This window comes from Pinus tabuliformis, chromosome 9, assembly GCF_031772625.1.
Source record: "Pinus tabuliformis cultivar Carrire ecotype Pingquan chromosome 9, CPIR1, whole genome shotgun sequence".
Taxonomy (NCBI): domain Eukaryota; kingdom Viridiplantae; phylum Streptophyta; class Pinopsida; order Pinales; family Pinaceae; genus Pinus; species Pinus tabuliformis.
Window position 1 is genome coordinate 546977751 of NC_142307.1, and position 20698 is coordinate 546998448.

The window sequence follows — 20698 nt, forward strand, 5'->3', positions numbered from 1 at the left end:
ATAACCTTTTGAATCCACATCATTCCTACACCCTTCATCAAGGAAATCTAATATGGTTCTATGCCTTAAAGAGATGTTTGGTGACCCTGTGCCTCCATATCGACTGCCATGGGAGGATGCTGAAGGAGTTCTTTGTGCATGTTGATGTGATTGTGAGCTTGGTTCAAAGAAACTCTTTGATTTTTTAGATTTGTATTGGGCTTCCTCCTCTTCCCTTATGTATTTGGCTCTATTTGTTGCTGACACACTTGTGCAAGTTTTAATTCCTATTGCTTTATCTTCATCCCATGCCCTTTTCCCATAGAGATGCCTTCTGGCACGGGTATATGAACTTGTGTAAGTTTTGTTGCAATGGGGCCAGTCAAATTTAGTGGTTCCACCCCCTTTCCCTGCTTTAGGCCTAGAAACATATTTCCACAATGGGGTTTGGTCTTGTTTAGCTTTTTGGGTTGAATCATGTTTACTCTCTTCCTCTTCACCAAGGTACTCCTCTCCTTGGTTTTCATCAAATCCACTATAGCCCACTTGTTCATCCTCTTCTTCATGCTCAACCCTCCTCCTCCTACTCTCCAACACCATAATAACCAAAAAAGGAACCAAGAAGAAGAAAATGCCAAACCATATAACCATGATGTTTGAAATTTGAAGTTTTGAATCTGCAAAAAATGGAGGAATGGGAATGAGAAATAGAGAAATTATTTATTTATTTATTTAGCAATGAACTTAATAAAAAATGCTAGGTTATAGTGTAGAGCCTATCTCTTTGGCCTTCAATCCCAAGCTCCAATCTCCCTTTGCCAGCTTCTCAAGCTCCTCTCTCCAAGCTTCAAACTCTCTCTTGCTCCAAGTCCAAACTCTCTTGCTCAAGCTCTCACTCTCAATGGATGAAGTGAATAATGGGAGGGGAGAGGTTCTATTTATTCCCCCGCCCCCCTTTCCCTCTCTTCCCTCTCTCCTCTCCTCTTTCCCTCCCTTTTCCTATGTCCTCTCCGCCGCCGGCGTCGCCCTCCCTCTCAGCCGTGGCGTTTTTTTTGTGCCAGCTGGGAGTGTTTTTTCAGAGAGGGAGCGCTCGGGAGCGATCGCTCCCCTAGTGCTCCCCTTTGAAAAAATGCTCCTAGAGTAGTCATGGAGCGAATGCTCCCGAAAATGCTCCGGAAAAAGAAGGGAGTGCGCTCTGGAGCCGCCCCCACTCGGAGCGCGAATTGGGAGCGGGGGCGTGGGGGGGAGGCACTCCCCCGCAACCCTGGTATATTCAACTATGAAATTCAAGTTTGGAAATTCATAAAATGAAAGTGACTAACACGCTACTCTTTCTCTTTTTGACCATCACTGTAATTCATTGAATCTTATCATTAAAGCTTCAAGATAGGCTTCAAGAGGGCAGACTTATTTGCAATAGTTGAACTTCAAGATTTGCAACAGAAGTTGCCAAGGAATGATTGACAATTGTCTATATTTTGTTGAAACCTTTGCTACATCTCCACGTCTTTGTCGCTTTACAGAGCTCATGCAGTCCAACCGTTTGACTTGGCATGTATCACTTAGCAAATAAAGAAATGGTACCTTCCTTGCTCAAAATGGGTGCTTGAAATGTCAATATCTGTTGCAGTGAGGCTCTCGAAAAGCTCCAAAGTACCCATTGAAGCTCCCGACAATTTTGGAGCGTTTCGTACCAACTCCCAAGTTCCTAGGAGCACAGGAGCGTGAGGTACATGCTCTCCAATGGCTGGGAGCGGTACCCGTGTAACTATGGTAACAACACTGGTAGGAAATTAATTTTGAGGCATCAACTCTATAGTGTCATGATGACTAAATCAGATTTTGTTGTCTCTTATCTTATGAGAGTCTCTTAGTTGAGAGATGAACTTAGAGCCATTGGAGATACCATTGATGATGCAGAGCTTGTTACAGTGACTCAATGGATTTTCTTCTTCATGGGATTCATTTGTTCAGGTAATTTGTGCACGAGATAAGTTGCCCAAGATTGATAAGCTATGGACTGATTGTGTCAAAGAGAAGGCTAGATTGTTGCCTAAGAACAACTTGCAGAGACCTTAGGATGAAGAAACTCAAGCCCTTGTAGCTCATGCAACGAAAGGAAAAGGGAAGAAGATCAAAGTTTTGAGGTTAGATAATGGAGGAGAATATATTTCTAGGGACTTCATTGATTTCTGCAAGGAAGCAGGGATCAAGAGGTAATGGATAGTTCCTTACAACCCTCAACAAATTGGGGTTGGAGAAAGGAAGAATAGGTCCATAGTGGAAACAGTGAAGGTGATAATTCATGATTAGGATCTACCCATGTTATTATGGGCAGAGGCATCCAACACAACTATTTATGTACAAAACAAGAGTCGTCATCAAATATTGGAGGACAAGACTCATGAGGAGGCATTCAGAGGAGTGAATTTAGAGGTCAGTCATTTGAGGATCTTTGGTTGTCTAGTATGCATCCATCTGCCCAAGGAGAAGAGGAAAAAGTTAGAACCTTCTGGAAAGAAGGGTTCTTTTGTGGGATACGACAAGACTTCAAAGGCCTATAGGATCTACATTCCAGGACAATGTCATGTTGAGGTTAGTTAAGATGTTACTTTTGATGAGGAGGTAGCCTTCATGAGGTCCAGAGGGTCCCACATGGAGATTGATAGCCAGGAGCAGGAGGCTTCGAAGGATGCAAGTATAGGTCCCTCTATTCCAGTTGATTATCCTTCAGACTATTAGGAATCAGTTGAGCTAACAAAGACAATGGATTTTCCCAGAGATGTTGTTGTGACCAGGAAGAGGCCAACATGGCTTCGTGACACTTTGCAGAATGCAGAGAGGCATGCAGCTCCTCGTGGTACTTTAAGGGAGTGTAGATGACCATAAAGGTTCTCAAAGTATATGGGATTGATGAGTCACATCATTGATCTGAGCCTTCCTGAGATGAGGAGGCAGCAAACCAACATGTTTGGAAGGATGCCATGATGGAGGAGTATCAGTCCATCATGAAGAGTGATGTGTGGGAGATATTTTCGAGACATGAGGGGAAGTCAGTAGTTACTTCCAAGTGGATCTATAAGATCCAGCATGCAACAAATGGCATCATCTAGAAGTACAAAGCGAGGTTTGTGGCAAGATGGTTCTCCTAGAAAGAGGGAGTAGACTATGAGGAGACGTTTGCTCTAGTCACCAGGTATACCTCTATTAGCACGGTTGTTTCTCTTGCATTAGTTATTAGTTGTAAGATACATCAGATGGATGTAAAGACTGCGTTCCTCAATGGTGTGATTGGGGAGGAAGTGTACATAGAACAACCTTAGGGCTTCGAGATACATGGGAAGGAGTCTTATTTGTAGGTGATAGACTTTGTATGGAGTAGTACGGGTATTCTTGAGGTACTTATGCTTCAAGATGATGTACACTGATTGATATAGATAATAACACTCACAACAATACATAACACTAACTAGACATTACTTCTTAGTTTGTAGGATAGAAGAGTTTGTGTTTGGATATAGGATAGGTAGGATGGTTCATGGATGATATGAGATTGATTTGATGAAGATTGGTGATGGTTCGTAGAGTGAGTGAAAGTAATAATGAGATACTTGATGGTTGTATGATGGATGATATTGATATTGTAGTTGTATGAGATGAAGGTGATTGGTATTGGTATGAAGGAGAGGTTAGATGATTGCCTTGGAGTTTGAGATGAAGGATCTTGGCTTGATGCATTATTTCTTTGGATTAGATGTGTGGCAAAGATTAAATGAGACTTTCCTCTGATAAGGAAGTACTTTGTTCAGATTTTGAGGAGATTCGACATGATGGACTGTAAGTCCATGGCTACACCTATGACGACAAATATGAAGTTGAGTGATTTCGCTTTAGATTCAGATTTGGTGTATCCCATAATGTATAGGCAACTGATTGGATCCTTAATGCACCTGGTTAACACCTGGCCTAGTATTTGCTTTGTAGTGAACATCCTGAGCCAGTATATGGTTGAGCTGAGGTAGGTGCATTTGGTTGTAGTGAAGCATGTGTTGAGGTATCTTGGTATAGTTGGATATGGTTTAAGATATGTCTTAGTTGGTGAAGTGAGGCCGCAAGGATATATTGATTCAGATTGGGTTGGAAGTGCAGATAACAGAAAGAGTACCTTAGGGTGTTGCTTTAGCTTGGGATCAACTATGATATCTTGGTTTAGTAGGAAGCAAACTATTGTCACACTCAGTACAACATAGGTAGAGTATATCATAGCCAATGCCGCAAGTTGGGAAGTAGTCCTGCTTCAGAAGCTACTTGTAGGGCTATTTGATAAGGAGCTAGAAACAAGCTTGATATATTGTGATAATCAAAGTTGTGTCAAGCTTTCGGAGAATCCAATTTTTCATGATAGGTCGAAGCACGTAGAGATCAAATATCACTTCATCCGAGACATGGTGTAGAAGGCAGTGGTGAAGCTCCAGTGCATATACACAGACAATCAGATTGCAAACATTCTTACTAAGCCTCCGTCTAGAGCAAAGTTTGTATACTTCAGCGACAAGCTTGGTGTAATGCAAAATGTCTCCCTTGTTGAGAGGGAGTGTTGATGTTTTTGTAGCATCGGGAAGACATTCTCCCATGCGGTCATGCTGATTTGACTAGTGAGGGAATGATACATTCACCTATGGGGCCAAGCTGATTTGACTAGGGGTGAATGTCAATGGCCTAGGGGCAGACTTTTTCTCATTGGGTCATGCTGATTTGACTAGTGGAGATTGATACTATTAACCATGGGGCCATGCTAATTTGGCTAGGGGTAAATGGCCCACAATACTCACATTGCTAGCTTCAGGGTGGAGTGATCTATTTTATAGAGTGGGTTGAATTGTTTATTGATTGGGGTTTTTCACCCAACAGTAGGGTAAACAATTCTTGTCTAATGTTGGGTTGACAGGCTCCATTTGTGAAGGATCACCTTGTGATGAGGTGTTGCCTAATTGGGTGTACTCCACATTAGAGCTCTATATAAATAGACAGACTTGTGAGAGGCAAATCATTCAACATCAAGCTCATTGATCTTTTCTAGTGGAGGAGAAATTTAGCCAAGGAAAAATCTGTTGGAGACCACCTTTATCATTTTCTAACCCTCTCTTCTTGAGGCCGCATGTGTAAGAGAAGGACGAGTTGACCAGGCTGCATTGATTGAAGTTGGTCAAGCTTTGACCAATGTTGACCAAAGCTGTTTGACTGCTATTTGACCAGGGCCGAGAGTTGAACACATGTCTGAATTGACTGCAGCTGCACGTGCGGACTGTTGACCATAGATTGCAGGGTTGACCACAGCCACATGTGTGGACTGTTGACCACAGGGCCGAGGGTTGCCCACAGAGTTGATTGTTTGATCAATGTTGACTTTTGAGTATTTTGGATGGTTTGATCAGCGTTGACTTGCTGATGGTTGACTATGGTTGATTAGTATTTGACTTGGATTATTGGCTCAGATTTCTAGACAAATTTCTGATTTGTAAACCTTGCTGAAAGACAATTTCTCCTTAAGAAAAGCTTGCTGGGTTTTCTCCCAAGGTTGGGTTTCCCAGGGTAAAATTACTATCTCTATTGTGCATGACTGTCTTTCTATGATCTTTACTGTTTCCGCTGCATTTACTGTTGAGATTTTCTGAGTGTAATTACTCAATGATAGCAGTGGCATAAGTACTGTGTGAAAAATCGCTAGGAAGTAGTTTTCTGGCAAAAAATTGGATTCTATTAAACATATAGAATTTCAACAAGTATGTCAGGTGATCCTGGTTTTAGAATACTTTTTGAAGATATTGGAGTTTACTCTTTTGTGATGATCAAAGTTGTTTTCAGCTTTGCTAAAATGTTGTGTTATCATGCTTGGACTAAGCATAAATAGGTCCAGCATCATTTTATTAGAAATAACTGTCAAAATGGATAAGCGGAAATGTATATTGTAATACCAATGATCAAGTAGTCTATATATATACAAAACTCCTTACGAAATAAAAGTGTGAAACGTTCAGAGATATGTTGGGAATTAAGGAGAACAAAATAGTCATAAAATAAGAGAGTTGTTATAATGTATGTTGTACTCATGTCATAGCTTCATGAGTGCTAATTAAATAGAGGAGGTTCTAATAATGCTGTTTCTAGAGGAGTTTAAGGAAGATTCTAGATTGCACTTCCATTTACATTGTACTTCTAGAAATAGACATGTATGCTGTACCTAATGTGTGAGGGCGAATAGGTCTGCCCTGGCCTCATTTCTTATGTTTTGTATCTGTCAGGAAATGATTTCTTTCACCTGTCATGTAATAAAATTTTGATTCTACAGAGTTTTCTTTTGCTCATGTTCATGTTCATGTGTTTTTTTCCTAGGGAAAAAAACCATTATATTTATTATTCGATATTGAATATACATGTTACAAACCAAGTACAATCTGGGACTGCAGTCCCAAACAAAATCTCCTTTCCCTCTTCTTATATTGCCTTTTACCCACTTGTTCATGTTCGTGTTCGTGTTCATGTTCATGTTATTAACATGTACGACCTCCCTCTTCATGTTCTGCATTTACTTTCTAACAATTCTGTGTACTGCTATTATGTTGATGTTGATGTTATTGTGTAACATGTGCAACTTCTTTCTTCATGTTTTGCATTACGGCATAACAATTTTGTTTACTGCTATTATGTTGATGTTCATGTTATTGTGTAACATGTACAACTTCTTTCTTCATGTTTTGCATTACGGCATAATTCCCCCCAATTTATTTGTTGTTTGGCATATCTCTGGTTTTCTTATTTTAACATTAAGACACATTCCTTTGTAATTTTGTTAATTTGGGGCTTATTGACATTTTTATAATTTAAATCATATCTTTCTGGATTCCACAGGATGGGCAACGCCTTAAAAAGTACAGAGGGATGGGTTCTCTTGAAGCCATGGCAAAAGGAAGTGATACAAGATATCTGGGTGATAAATCTAAGCTGAAAATTGCTCAAGGGGTTTCAGGGGCGGTGGCTGATAAAGGTTCTGTTTTGAGAATGATTCCTTATACGATGCATGCAGTCAAACAAGGCTTCCAAGATCTTGGAGTGTCATCTCTGCAGGATGCTCACAACAATTGTAAATCGGGAGTTTTGAGATTAGAGGTATTTCTTTATTATTGTTACAGAACCAAAGGACCTGCAAAAAAAAGATAATCACATGAAACATTCTAGCTTTGGCTTGGCTTTTATTTAGTTATTTTATATACATACATGCCCATTTTATTCCTTTCTAATAAAATATTCATGTGATGACACTTGTGTCATCTGGCCCCATGGTCGTGAAAAATTGGATCTGTTTCTGAACCACCTTAATTCCCAATCTGAATCCATCAAGTTCACAATGGAAGTTGAGGTGGATGGATGCCTTCCTTTCCTTGACATTCTCCTCTCTAGAATGGATGATGGTTCTGTTTCTCACCAGGTTTTTCGCAAAAAAACACACGGAACAATATCTTCATGCTAATTCTCATCATTTTCCTGCTCAGAAATTTGGTGTTCTTAGCACCCTTGCTACCCGTGCTCTGAGAATCTCTGATGAAAACCACCTAGAGAAGGAAAAATCTCATCTCCTTGAAGTTTTTAAAAATAATGGGTACAACAGAACTCAGGGCCTCAAGGCCTTTCAAAGAGCCTGTAAAGGATCAAGAGTTAAAACTGCTCATGTTGATCCTATCTCCAAGGTTCATCTCTTGTTTATTCAAGGGACCACAAATAGGATTGCCCATATCCTTAGAAGGAATAATGTCTCCTCTTCGTTCAAACCTCTAAGGACCATTAGAAATTCTCTTGGTTCGGTTAAAGACCCTATCAACCTGAAGGACATGAAAGGGGTTTACCTGGTTCCATGCTCCTGTGGTATTCCATATATTGGAGAAATGGGTCGATCAATTAACTAGAGGATCCATGAGCACGCTGCAGACATAAGGCACAATCGTTCCCGCTCATCAGCGCTTGCTGAGTATGCGGAGAAATCCAAACACCATGTTGTATTGAGTATTCCAAAGTCCTTGCTAAAATTGATCATTTCCATCATAGGAAGCTTAGGGAGGCTATTGAGATTGAGAGGCATGCTAGAAATCTTAATAGGGATAATGGTTGGAAACTGAGTAAGAGTTGGATTCCAGCCCTCTCCTTATGATCCCCCTGTCCCCCCTTCCCCCTTTTTTGTATTTTTTCCCTCCTTCCCTTTTTCTTAATAGATTTATATCATATTATTTACTTGGCATAATTAAAAATAAAAATAATTTTTCAAGCTCCTTAGTACTTGATATTATAGTAAATATTCCATCCTCGCTTTTTCTTCTTTTTATTTATGACTTATATTATCCATTTATATTTACTTCGATTCTTTTTCTTTGACCCTATTTTCTTAATAAATTAGTGAACTCCTAATTGCTTCATTAATATATATACTCTTAACATCTCTTCACCTTATTCTTTATAATAATTTGGTATGTATCCTTATTAGTATGTAAATATAAATTATTTAGAACTTATTCTTAACCCCTTATTAGTTTTTAAAGTATTCTTAACAATACATTCTCATACCCCTATCTACTAGTCTACAACTTAATTTATAATATTAGATAATTCCCTGTCCATTTTTATCCTTCTCTTTACTTCTCTTAACCTTATATGTTATAATATGTTTAATATTATATAACAACTATATTTTTATTAATATTTACCACCCCCTTATGGCTTTTTATTATTTAATTTATATATAATATCCTAACAGCTATTTTTTAAACACTTTTAACTTTTTATTAACATCCTAACAACTAATTTATAAATAAATTCAAAATATTAAAATAATTTATAACTAATTTTAGAATATTAAACCGACATTTAGAATATTAAATAATTCCTATATACCTTTTTAAGGTTTTTTTTTTTTTTTTTTTTTTTGGTTATCCTAAGAATTTAACTAATCTCCAACGGCTAACCCTGGGCAATGATGCATCCATGCTATTTATTCACGAAGATTGTATGATTTCTTCCCACCTTGTTCTGAGGATGAACGCATTAGTTGGTTCGAAACGTCGACCAAATCCTAATAATGTGATTAATCCGAAAGACATTTACGTAGAATATTCTTATGTTGGTACTTGTGCATAGCATATGCTCTTTGCAAATAATATGTATAGTTCCGTTTTCTTGCTAGCTGTTGTTGCACCTGCGGTATATTATCTCTGGCAACATTTTTGTGATGTTGACACCAGTTTGTTAAATATTAAATAATAAAAGTTTTAGAATCTACTGTGAACTTTAGGGTATTTTTGGTTCTGGTGTCATCATAACTTTATAGTTTTCTAGGATTCCTGGGGTTAAGTGACTATTTTATAGACGCTCTTCTTATCAATTCAGTTGTGCGTAGACCAATTTTTAAAAACCGGAACCGGTGACCGGATCGGCCCACCTAATGAACTGGGTTTCGAACCGGAACCGGTCGAACCGGGGCTAGTCAGGTCTAAATGAACTGGTTTTAAAAAAATACATTAAATAATTAATTTTTAATGAAAAAAAACTATTTTTAAGATTTAAAACCATGATTCCAAGCCAATAGAAACAAAATATGCAAGATTTTCTCATCTATATACCGTGTAAAGGTGAATATATCAAAATGGCATATAGTGCAATACATATCCGCAACAAAATACATAATCAATGAGGCTCTAAATGGCCTCTAGAGTTCGAAAACAATGCTCTAAGCTATGGGGTCACTGGACTACTACAAGTCTACATATCGGTGATCAACAACATGATCACTTCTCATCATGATCAATCTCATCACCACTACTAGACAAGAGATCATAAACATGAGCTACATAAATAATATGCCTCCGAGTTCGAGGATTGCTAAAACACCTATACAACTTTAGTAGTAGTAGCAAAAATAGACATCAAAACTACAAATCATTGATCAACATGGTCACACATGAAACTCATCATTGATTCAACGCTACTAGAAATACATAAACATCATCAACAAGAGATACATGAACATCATCTAGCTCAAAGTCTTTAGAATTGGATTGCTCAACCTTATAACATGATAGAAATTGAGAAGGCTTAACATGCCTAACCAATGATTTTGCTTTGAGTGAAGGGTTCATCTCCTCAACCTTATAATGTGGTAGAAAAAGATTAGCATGCCTAACCAGTGGTTTTCCTTTGAGTGAAGGGTGCATTCTTGTTCAGGCCATGGTAGAGGAGTTCAACAATCAGTACCACCAACATCAACAAAGTTCAACAATCAATGCCACCATGGTCAAGGTTCTTAAAGGGCTTCATGCTCTTGATCAAATGCCAATCTCATACCCTCACACATGATAGCATCAAATGGAAACATTGCAAACCCCCAAACCATGAAATCTTGAAAACCATTAAGTCCGCTGAATTTTGAGTGAAATCTAAAATTCTAGTTTCTCCATATGAAATCCAATGAGGTCAAAACCACTCTCAAACATCCTGAGTCATTTCATGGTAATGTTAAAAATTTAAGTAAAAGGATGAAAATGAAAATTAAAGGAAATGTCACTTTGAAAATTAAAGGATGAAAATGAAAATTAAAGGAAATGTCACTTTTACTTTAAGAATTTAACATTACCATTAATTTCCAACATTGTTAGGGTTGAGATGTGTCAGGAAAATGAGAGGGTAGGCATGTTTTTCTTGGAGGGACTATTTTTGGAGGAAAACAACCCCAAATTTCCCTCAAAACAGCTTCAAAACTCACAAAAATGCATTTTGTGGGGGTTATAGTTTCCCTGGCAATAAAACAGCTAGTTTAGGACAAAACCGGCCGGTTTGACCACAAACTGACGGTTCCATCCTAAATCGGCCGGTTAGGGCAAAAAAAAGGCGAAATGAGGAGGTAAACTGGGTTTTTAAGCCGGTTTGACCCGGTGGGCTTGCTAACCAGCCGGTTTGACCAGTTACCGGTTCAGACTGGCCGGTTTTTAAAACACTGGCGTAGGCACAAGATAAATTTGGTTTGTACAATATGCTATCAAGTTTTTCTGAATGTTGCTTGTAAAATAATTTGTTTCTAAAAACTTTTGAATGATGTGAGGTAATTATGATTAGTTTAGTATAAATACACATGTTTGAATCATCTCATCAGTGATGTGTGAAGAGACCTGTTAATCCTCATTTCAACAGGGGTACATAAGGTCAAATTTTTTCACTTTGAAAACACCATTCTAAGTCCAAAGGATGCAAGTTAAAGCCTTGTAGATGATGCGAGGCAATGTATTATGGTATCCTAGGCCTATTATGGTCAGTCTCTTTGGTCCCTGCTCTTAGCTCCTTTTGTCTTGTATAGGGTTGGAGGACTTGGAGTGGATCTCATTGGGACTCATGGTTTAAAGGAGCCTTTGGTTATGTAGGGGTGATTGCAATTGTAGGGCTAGTCTAGCCCATGTCATGCACACTTATGTCTTTCCACATGGTCATGTGTCATAGAATTTGTATGCATCCTTTGCTTTGGTGCAGTGTTCATCATACAGTTCTCAACATGGCAGTCTCACACTTAGCATTTCATCTTTTCCAAAATGCATAGGATCCTAGGGTCAAAAAGTCAACATGTTTTCAAATTGCTCAGAATGATGTATAGATGACATGCCATGTAATTTTTTTTGCAAAATGTGAAGGTATCATTCAAATATTGCAGTCAAAGTTGGTTGTAATATGTACTGTGTCTAAGTGACAAGTGGGGTGGTGGCAAAGTACAGTGAAGACTTGGCATGAATGGGCAAACTTTACATCAAAAGTTATGTGAAAAATCTGCTTGACAAAACCCATGTGGCGGATTCCTCAAATTCTCAATGGCATTGTGAATCTAGTTAGTGGGTCATCCATGCATGGTGGACGTCCTACCTTAGTGCTATGTGGAGGTCAATATAGCTGTTGGAGGAGTCAAAACTAGTTGTTGGGGGTCAAGTGATTGTTGAGGATGGTTAAGAACTCAAGGGTATACAAGTAATCAAGTCAAAAAGATTAAGGGAATTGAAGATCAAGCATCATGGAGCTATTCGACCCCCCTCTACAAGACATTTGGTCTCCGAACTGGAACATTGAGGTGGTTGAGGTCAACTAAGGGAACATTGGACCATTTGTGGCCAATAAACTAGCCATTGCAAGTGGATTAACTGTCTCTTCCCCACCAAATCAAGTCTCTCTTGGACCAAGTCAAGCTTCTTCCCAACGAAATTGAGCCAAGTCAAGTAATACGACCCTCATCAAACTAGCTATTGGGTCAAGTAAAGCAAGTCGTTGAGCCTTCTATGGTTACAATCATCATCTTATGCTTCTCCAAGGTCAAAGCAAGGGAAATGTTGCCTCCTCAAGTGGATTCCATGGTCAAATCAAGCAAATTGAACCCCCTCATGTGGGCAATTTTGTAATAAAAAATACTTTCTCGTAAATAGCTTAGTCTCTAGGTTGTGGATGACAAATTACAAAATTATTTTCTTGAGAGAGAGGTCCCAGTAGCTATTACTAACGAAATCATATAAGGCTAGCCCCTCCTCTCCTTTTGGTTGTTGTTGAAACTGTGAGACATAATGCCATAATAGAACTTTTTCATTTGCAAACTTTGGGTACATTGTGGGTTGATTTTTTCTATTCTTTGTCTTCTTAGCACCTGTGGTAATTGCACTTCATAAGATAGACATGGGTAGATCTGGGTTACACAGATGTTTGTGGGTTGATCCATTGAGGGGCTACATAGTCACGAGGAAGGGATAATGGGGGCGCTACTCCTCGTTATATCCTTTGTTAGTGGTTGGTGTTACTGGATCCAAGCGGTTAGACAAATCCTTATTGGGGATATTTTCAACTAGGTGAAGATCTCAACCAACCCCATAGTCGACCCATAGATCGGAGACATTTTGCAAGGAATCGCTCCTAGTTGGTCTTCAGAAATCTGTGGAGCTGTCTTATACAAGAGTGGGGGCGATTAGTCTTTTCAACTCCAAGCCTATTTCTTGTCCAAATTGCAAGGCTAACTTAGAGGGGGCTGTGATTCGAGATGTGGCAAGTGATAAGGTGATATTGGGCCACGATAAGTCTCGTGTACAGCAACCATTCATTTTAAAATCTCAAAATTTTTATTTTCCTATCTTATACAAATAAAAAACAAAAATCTATATAACTAGATTGTACTTCAAACTTCTATCTTGAATTAGTCAGTCACTTGGGGTTTTGAGCAGAAATTCTTTATTTTATCTAAGGAATATCTACCTTCTGTTTTCTCACTTAATAAACCTATTTCACGAAGGTATTCTAAGCAGTTTTTGTAGATCTGCAATAATTTACAACAGATTACAAGCTGGATTTTGGGAAATCACATCCAAGTAAGTTTTATTCACATAATCCCTTTTTTAGATTCCATAATTGTTTTACAAGTATTATTTTCATTTTTCTGTGGTTATTTAGACACATTCCAGCCATTAGGAATGCATGGATATCTATTGGAATTAATTTATGGGTTTTAACTTTTAACCCAATGGGGATTTCACCCCAAATCTTTGCAACAAGTTTCCAGCTTGCTGGAAATGCAGGTTTTGTTGTAGATCTGAAGTTTAAGAGATTATGATTTGGTATATCCTTGCTGTCCTAACGTCCCCCACCCCTAGATTCTCAATATCGAGTGTATATACACTTTTGGTTGGCCTCGAAAGTGGATTTGTCTTGTTGTCCTTGCAATTTTTTCTGCGTTTTTCCAGTTCTGAAGCTACAGGACAACAAGCAGATTTACACAGCACAACCTCTTATCCAATTTACAACTCAAGAATACCTTCCATACTTGGTAGCAATAGCAATATTCTTTATTCACTCATTTGAGTTCATAGTAGTATCTTGAGTTGTGAGTAATTTCACTTGTTGGTCTACTTTATTTTCTGAGGTAACATTATTTCCACATTAGCGTAAATTCAATAATTAACTCCTACCTTCATCCTAGACCCCATTACTAGGCACTAGTTTAGTAATCTATTGGGTGAAACATCTTTTGTGTAGGGAATCTCCCATAGCCATTCAATATGGGTTTGGGCTTAAAGAGTGGGGACTTGTGTTAAGGTGACAGTATGCACTTATCCTATGTGTGCCATCTTAGAGTCTTGTAAGGACCTTGACAAGAGCACTAGTTTGGGTGGTAACAAGATCCTCATAGAGGCCAGTTCTTTTTGAGCATATTGATAACATAAAAAGGTTTTTGTTTTGTTGTTGTTGTTGTTTATGTTAAATTAATACATATACTTTTTATATTTTCAATTTCCTTTCTTTATCACATAATGCATTTTTTTGGGGAAACCCACTAGGCACTTACCCTCATTTTGAAGATGCTACCTCTAGGGTAAACCGGATTTGGTATAAGCTCTAAGCTTTCAATGTTACCTACATGATAGAACCTGGGTATGGAGGATAACACACAACCACTTCAGCTAGAACCAATTGACAACATAAAAAGATTTTACTTGTTGCTACAATATATAATCTCTTGTTTTAAATTGAATATTCTAGCTGGCGTAAAATATAAATCTATATAAAAAATGAATGATGATTTATAACGAGGTTTAACTTTGGTTATAAATATTAGTTCAGTGGCGCCTTTATGGATAGTTATGTATTTCATGTTTTTTATTTGTACTTTATTACTATTCATTATTTTTATTCTTACGTGTGTTATTATATTTTACTATTTCTATCTTGATTATTTTATGTATATAATGTGGCCTTCTCCTTCATAAATGCTTTTTCCTTAGATCATGGGTAGAGAAGTGTATTGCTAGTGGAAATTTTTTGTATCCCATAATCAATCCTCCTTTGGAAGGTTCTTCTATTTAATGAGATATTTCGCTATTGTTTTGGAACATAACTTTCTCTTTGGTGGAGAGGATCCTTTTTGGCGCTAAAATGATTCTTCTTTTATCATCCAATATATATAGTTCCATTTGTAATAATTGATGTTGTGCCTGCTACTGTTCAATTTAGCAGGGGTCCTAGGAGGAGTTCCCGAGGGACTACTACTAGATCAAGTGGCAACAATGGGACAAGGATCCATTGTCACCTCAGTTAATGCCCCTTGCTCTTTACAGACTTTCACCGATAGGAGGAGTCCTGGTATGAGGGAAATCACTATGAATGGTAAGTCAATGATAGGATGGATAGTGATTTCAAGAGCCCATTCACACAGGAGACTCAAATTATGGGGCTTGCTTGCTTTAGAAGCAAGGTGTGGGGCTCTCCAAGAAAGGTTCAAAGGAGGCCTAGACCTAGGGATTAGAGATATTCTTCTTGAATAAGGGATGTCCTAGACCCAAGATTCCTAAGGGAAGGTTTCTAGGTGGCCTAGTGGGATAAGGAATGATGAAGGTATGGGACCACGAAGAAGCCCAAGAAGACCCAAGCAAAGTCTAGGTTTTAGGGTGAAACTTCAAACAAAATATCTATACCAAGTAAGGGAGGAGGAGGGATAAAAATAAGTGAACTTCCTTTGAGTTTTCTAGCGAAATAGATCCCTTTGAAGGCTACTAACCTAGAAGGATTAAGGGTTAAACGATTTGGGAACTAGGGCTTTGTGTATCTCACAAACCGACCGTGGGATTGACTTCAAAATTGGAGGGCATGTGGAGGACACCCCAATGCAACTCCTCACCAACTCATTGAACAAACCAATGGCTAGATTGGAAATCGTTGGATGCCCTAGGAAAGCAGTCTAGGGTTAGGGCAGAAAAATTAAAGAAAAGAGGTGAAATTATGGTGATCACCAAGGACTTGTAGACCAGTGCCTAGCCTATTGGGAGAATGGAGTCAAGAACAAAATTTGATATAGGATTATTGCACTTTCAAGGAGCCTAATTGCAGCTTTACATGCCCTAGAGAAGCAACTACATAGCTACAACAAGGATCTATACTTTGACTTGTCAATTAATGCAGTTTCAAGGTGTAAAGAGTTAATTGACCCCTAAGAGTGTTTCGATCTTCTTGCCTAGATGAGTAACATATGCAAGGAGCCAAAATTACCTAGTGTTTTAAGAATTTCACATCACAATTAGGGCACAAAAATTACCATAGCAATAGAGTTCCATACATTAGACATTAAGCATGTAAAATTTCGCATAAAAGAGTACTTACAAGACAAGAAGATTATATCCATCCATTAGAATTGCAAGAATGAAGCTCCAAGATAAGAAAGCATGTATCCAAACATCAAAATGCATTAAAGATCCTCCAATTCGTCCATCAATAGGTAGTGCGAAGTCTCAAGAAGAGAAAGATACAAATCCAAGTGATGATGAGGAGTGAATTGATCCTCTCAACAATATATATGATCCTCTAAGGGTTCGATTGGCCTAATTAGGGCTAATGATGCCCTTAATAATAAAATAATGCACAAAATGACATCCCTTGGGGACAAGCCCACCAAGATAGTGCCATAATATGAAAAATAAACCTCTCAAGAGGGTTGAAATGATATACAAGTAGCTAGGAGGGCTGTTGGGAGGCCAAATGGAGTCCAACATGTGCCAAGACGAGTAAAAGGGCTCCAAAAATAGTGATGAAGGGCCTGGCCCTTTGATCTCCAAGCAAATGACTTGTGGTGCCCCAAGGTGGTCGTGGGTGCACAAAATCATCCTCATGGGTCTCCAAGTGAATCGAACAAACTTGTATCCTATCTGCAAGAGCTGGAACAATGATGCAAGCCCTCCCTTTGTCTCCCATGGTGAGACACAACCCCATCTGGGCTCTGGATAAATTGCAAAGTGTGTGGTGCAAGTGTGTAGACGGTTGGGCGAGGTGGTCCGGGTGCATCATCATCATCAATTAAGTGGAACACAAGCGAGCAATGAGTGGAGCCGCAGGATCCCATGGCATGGCTATCTGCGCTTTGCTATAGTGGAGTCCAGTGGCTCTCAACGCACACCCTATAAATGCCAATATGACTCTTTGGAGGGCTTGGACCTCGTATTGGAGACCGGAACCCAAGATGAAGACTCACCTGCAATCCTGCATAAGATCTGATGCAACTCCTCACCTTCCAGTAGAACAAATCATTAGTGTAATTGAGAAAATGAGCCTACAAATCATGGAACCAAGTGGGCACTTCATGGTGGCATGCCCTTCCATAATGGGCTTTAGAGTGTACAAGTGTCTCCAAGTTCAAGAGGGAAGTTAATCAAGGACCCTATTTGGTGGTTTCAACCTCTAACAGAGTGATAGGTCCATGGTACATCTTTCCTATGGCTAGTGACATGTGATATGATGATGGAACAAAGTGGGGCATCAGGGGAAAGGTCCAAGCCACATGCCATGGTACAAGGGTAGCTATGATGAGGAGAGCCCACATTGGGGTGTATAGGTGTAGGATGGAGCAATCCTGGTACATGAGTAAACCCGACCTTTGTTTTTCCACCCATTTCATATACCTTTTGCCTTTTATTGTTTTTTCTTTTATAACTGCTCGAGGCTCCAGGGAATGAGAGTATGATGTGTAAGATATAACAATGATTACCCCTTTAAGTTTGGGTAGTTCATCGCCCACCAGGGGTTGGGACAATCATGGGTTCCTCAATGATGCAGGGGGTCAATATAGTGGCCCTAGGAACTAGGGTGATGGCCATAATGATTGGGGGTAGAGCTCATGTTGGCTTTTGCTCATGTGCTAAATTTGTACGTTCTGGCCATTTTGCATTTTATGGTACATTTCCTGTTGAGACTGGCCAAATTATGCTTTTTACTTTCTTTTTAGCTACTTCAACCTCCGGGGCATCGTTCCAAGCCCGACCCAAAGTGTGGACAAGTGGAGGGGGAGGCTAACTCCTTGTGGACCCAATGGACAAACGTGAACTTAGATGGGAAATATGTGAAAAGGGGTCGTAATGAGCATAGGGGAGTGATGTATGTGGTGTTGAGAAGGGGGACCATGCAACAAAATCGTGATTTCCCATGTAGTGGTACTCCTAAAGCTAGCAGCCAATAAAGGAGATCCCATGGGATTAGGATACATGGTTAACCACCAAATTGGACAAGGGGACAAGAGTACAAACCAAGCCCATTATTTCTGCGAAATCCGCTCACTAATCCATGCTTGAAGTCTCCATGATAAGTAAGCCAAAATACCCAACTACATAATGAAAGACATACCTTCGTGTTTGGAAGGCCCATCCTCAAACATACGATCATAACAAATGGGTGAGGAAGCATAATTGCTTGCTCAGGTGGCGAAGATGGTGGCACATCAAGCTATTTGGTGGCTGCAAAGGGTTGCTAGCTGTCAACTAAGGACCGTCTAGGAGAAAAATTTCTTCTATGGGTGGATCACCCACAGGTGGTGGGTAACATCTCGCTCCAACTGCGACATGATCTCTTAGTAGAGTGCACATACGTACTCGAACGGGGAGGTCATGAGAACACCAACAATCTCTTGGGACTGCAAACCTGTTACCTGTACATTAAATACTAAGCACATGTGGCAACATGTTTTTATGGTGTCTTATGATCACCCATGCTTATGTTAGGCCATAATAATCAACAAAAAGTAAAATTTATTCTAGATGCAATTCTAATCTAAATGCACTTAATCTATCATGACAGAGGAATATGATGTTAGAATTAATTTGAAAACCGATATGTAATGCTTCCTACCCTAACATGCATATTATCTTTAGGCAAAGACTAGGTGTAATCATACAACCAATGCAACTAACACATCATTAGATCAATATAAGAATTGCCCATATGATTACTTATGCAACAAACCCCAAAGCCAACATAGAAACAAACACATGGAGGATGATGTGGTTGGGGGGCGGGAAAATATGATATCCATATGATGCAGAAAGGAATCCTGGATGAGGGGAAGGATAGCAATTTAGAGGTTCAGAGCCTTTCTTGTAAGCATAAAATGGAGGAATGAATGACCAAGCTCAAGAATCCCCTCTCATGATCATTGTTCATAACTTCATGCTTTGTGGTCGCCTCAAGGTCATGATGGGAAGAAAGAGGGGACCCGGGACAAGGAGAGACACAACAAACAGATTGCTCAATATGATGGTCACATTGAAAAGGGGTGTCATTTGTGTGCTCACAATCCTAAGGGTATGATTGGGGAGAAGGGATACATCTAATGAGTGGCTCCTTCTCAACATCATGCTCCGGAGGGGGAAATGATTCATCAACATTAGTGATGGTATGAGAAAGGGCGAGGTAAGGGCGCTAATGGATAATGTAGCTATGTCATTGGGATCTTGGAGAGGGCCATGGAAAGTAAGGCTCTTGTCAGTGTCATCTTCGGTATAATAAATGGGGCCAACTACTTCCAATAGACCTTCTTCATGTATGGGAAAACAATGATCCTCCTTCTCAGGGGTGTGAATAAGTATATCTTTGTGAGTAGCAACCTAAAGAATGGGAGAATCAATTTCAATTTTGTTGTTAGTATCATAAAGAGGTTCATTGTCAAGATGATAGTTGCCCACATCCCATTTTCCCTCATAAATACATAAGAAATAAAAAATGTCACCTTTACAAGGAGCTATAATATCCATATCCTCTAACACCCTTTCTTGAATGAGAAACCCTCTTTCATGATGTTCATCCTTATAGGCTTGAATAGGGTTTTATTCATACCATGCTCATTTGCTGTGCTAAGATCCTCCATGGGATCATGGTCACCATGATCTCCCTAGAATCATTCCATCCTTCCCTGTATCCCTCATTGTCATGATGGTCCCCCATATTTGAATTTTCTTCAAGGCTACCTTGATCATCCAATTGATCACATTCTATGGGGCTTTGTTGTCGATTATAATATTTTTCATTGACCAGGTCAATCAGGATATTGAACGTACAAGTATGGTGAGCAAGCTCAATGAGACGGTCAAGACCCCATTTATAGGCACACTATACATGGTAGAGTTCATTACTCTTCCAGCTACAATATTCAAATATGAAATCCCTATCCTTGTACTTTATCAAATACTCGTAATACTTAGCACATTGATCCACACTTTCTTGCAATTTTTGAAGGTCTTCATGATCAAGTTTATTGAAAGGAAAGCGAAGAGCGACTTCTCTTAAATAACAAGCCATCTTTCATGATTTTGCATATAATACCCAAAGGAAGTCGCCGGAGTGAATCTAAATGCGTCTATAGATGCTTGCTTCACCTTACAAGCATTAAATTGGAATTCAGTGAAGAACTAGGGCTTCGTTCTTCTAATGGAGTCACCAAGAGTGATATGTCAATATTGTTGTATGGGGAAAATGACACATGTCTCGTCTCCCTGACAACGACTCCAAAAATGTTACTGCTCAATTTAGTAGGGGTCTTAGGAGCAGTTCCTTAGGGACTACTACTAGATCAAGTGGCAAGTGCAACAATGGGACAAGGACCCACTGTCACCTCAGTCGATGTCCCTACTCTTTACAGACTTTCACGATGGGAGGAGTCCCTATATGAGGGAAATCACTATAAATGGTAAGTCAATGATGTGATGGATAGTGATTTCAAGAGCCCATTCACATGAGAGACTCAAATTATGGGGCTTGCTTGCTTTAGAAGCAAGCTGTGGGGCTCTCCAAGGAAAGGCTCAAAGGAGGTCTTGACCTAGGGATTAAAGATATTCTTCTTGAATAAGGGATGTCC

The 20698-nt window shown here is 39.2% G+C and overlaps 1 protein-coding gene across 1 annotated transcript in view; it reads left to right on the top strand.

Annotated features, from left to right (window-relative positions):
- LOC149149679 (inosine-5'-monophosphate dehydrogenase-like) overlaps positions 1–7197 on the top strand; it is a 30154-nt gene extending 22957 nt beyond the window's left edge. The window contains exon 3 of the mRNA XM_089442553.1: positions 6889–7197. Within this exon, the coding sequence (XP_089298679.1) occupies positions 6889–7197 (309 nt within the window). The remainder of the gene's footprint in view (positions 1–6888) is intronic.
- Positions 7198–20698: the final 13501 nt, after the last annotated feature.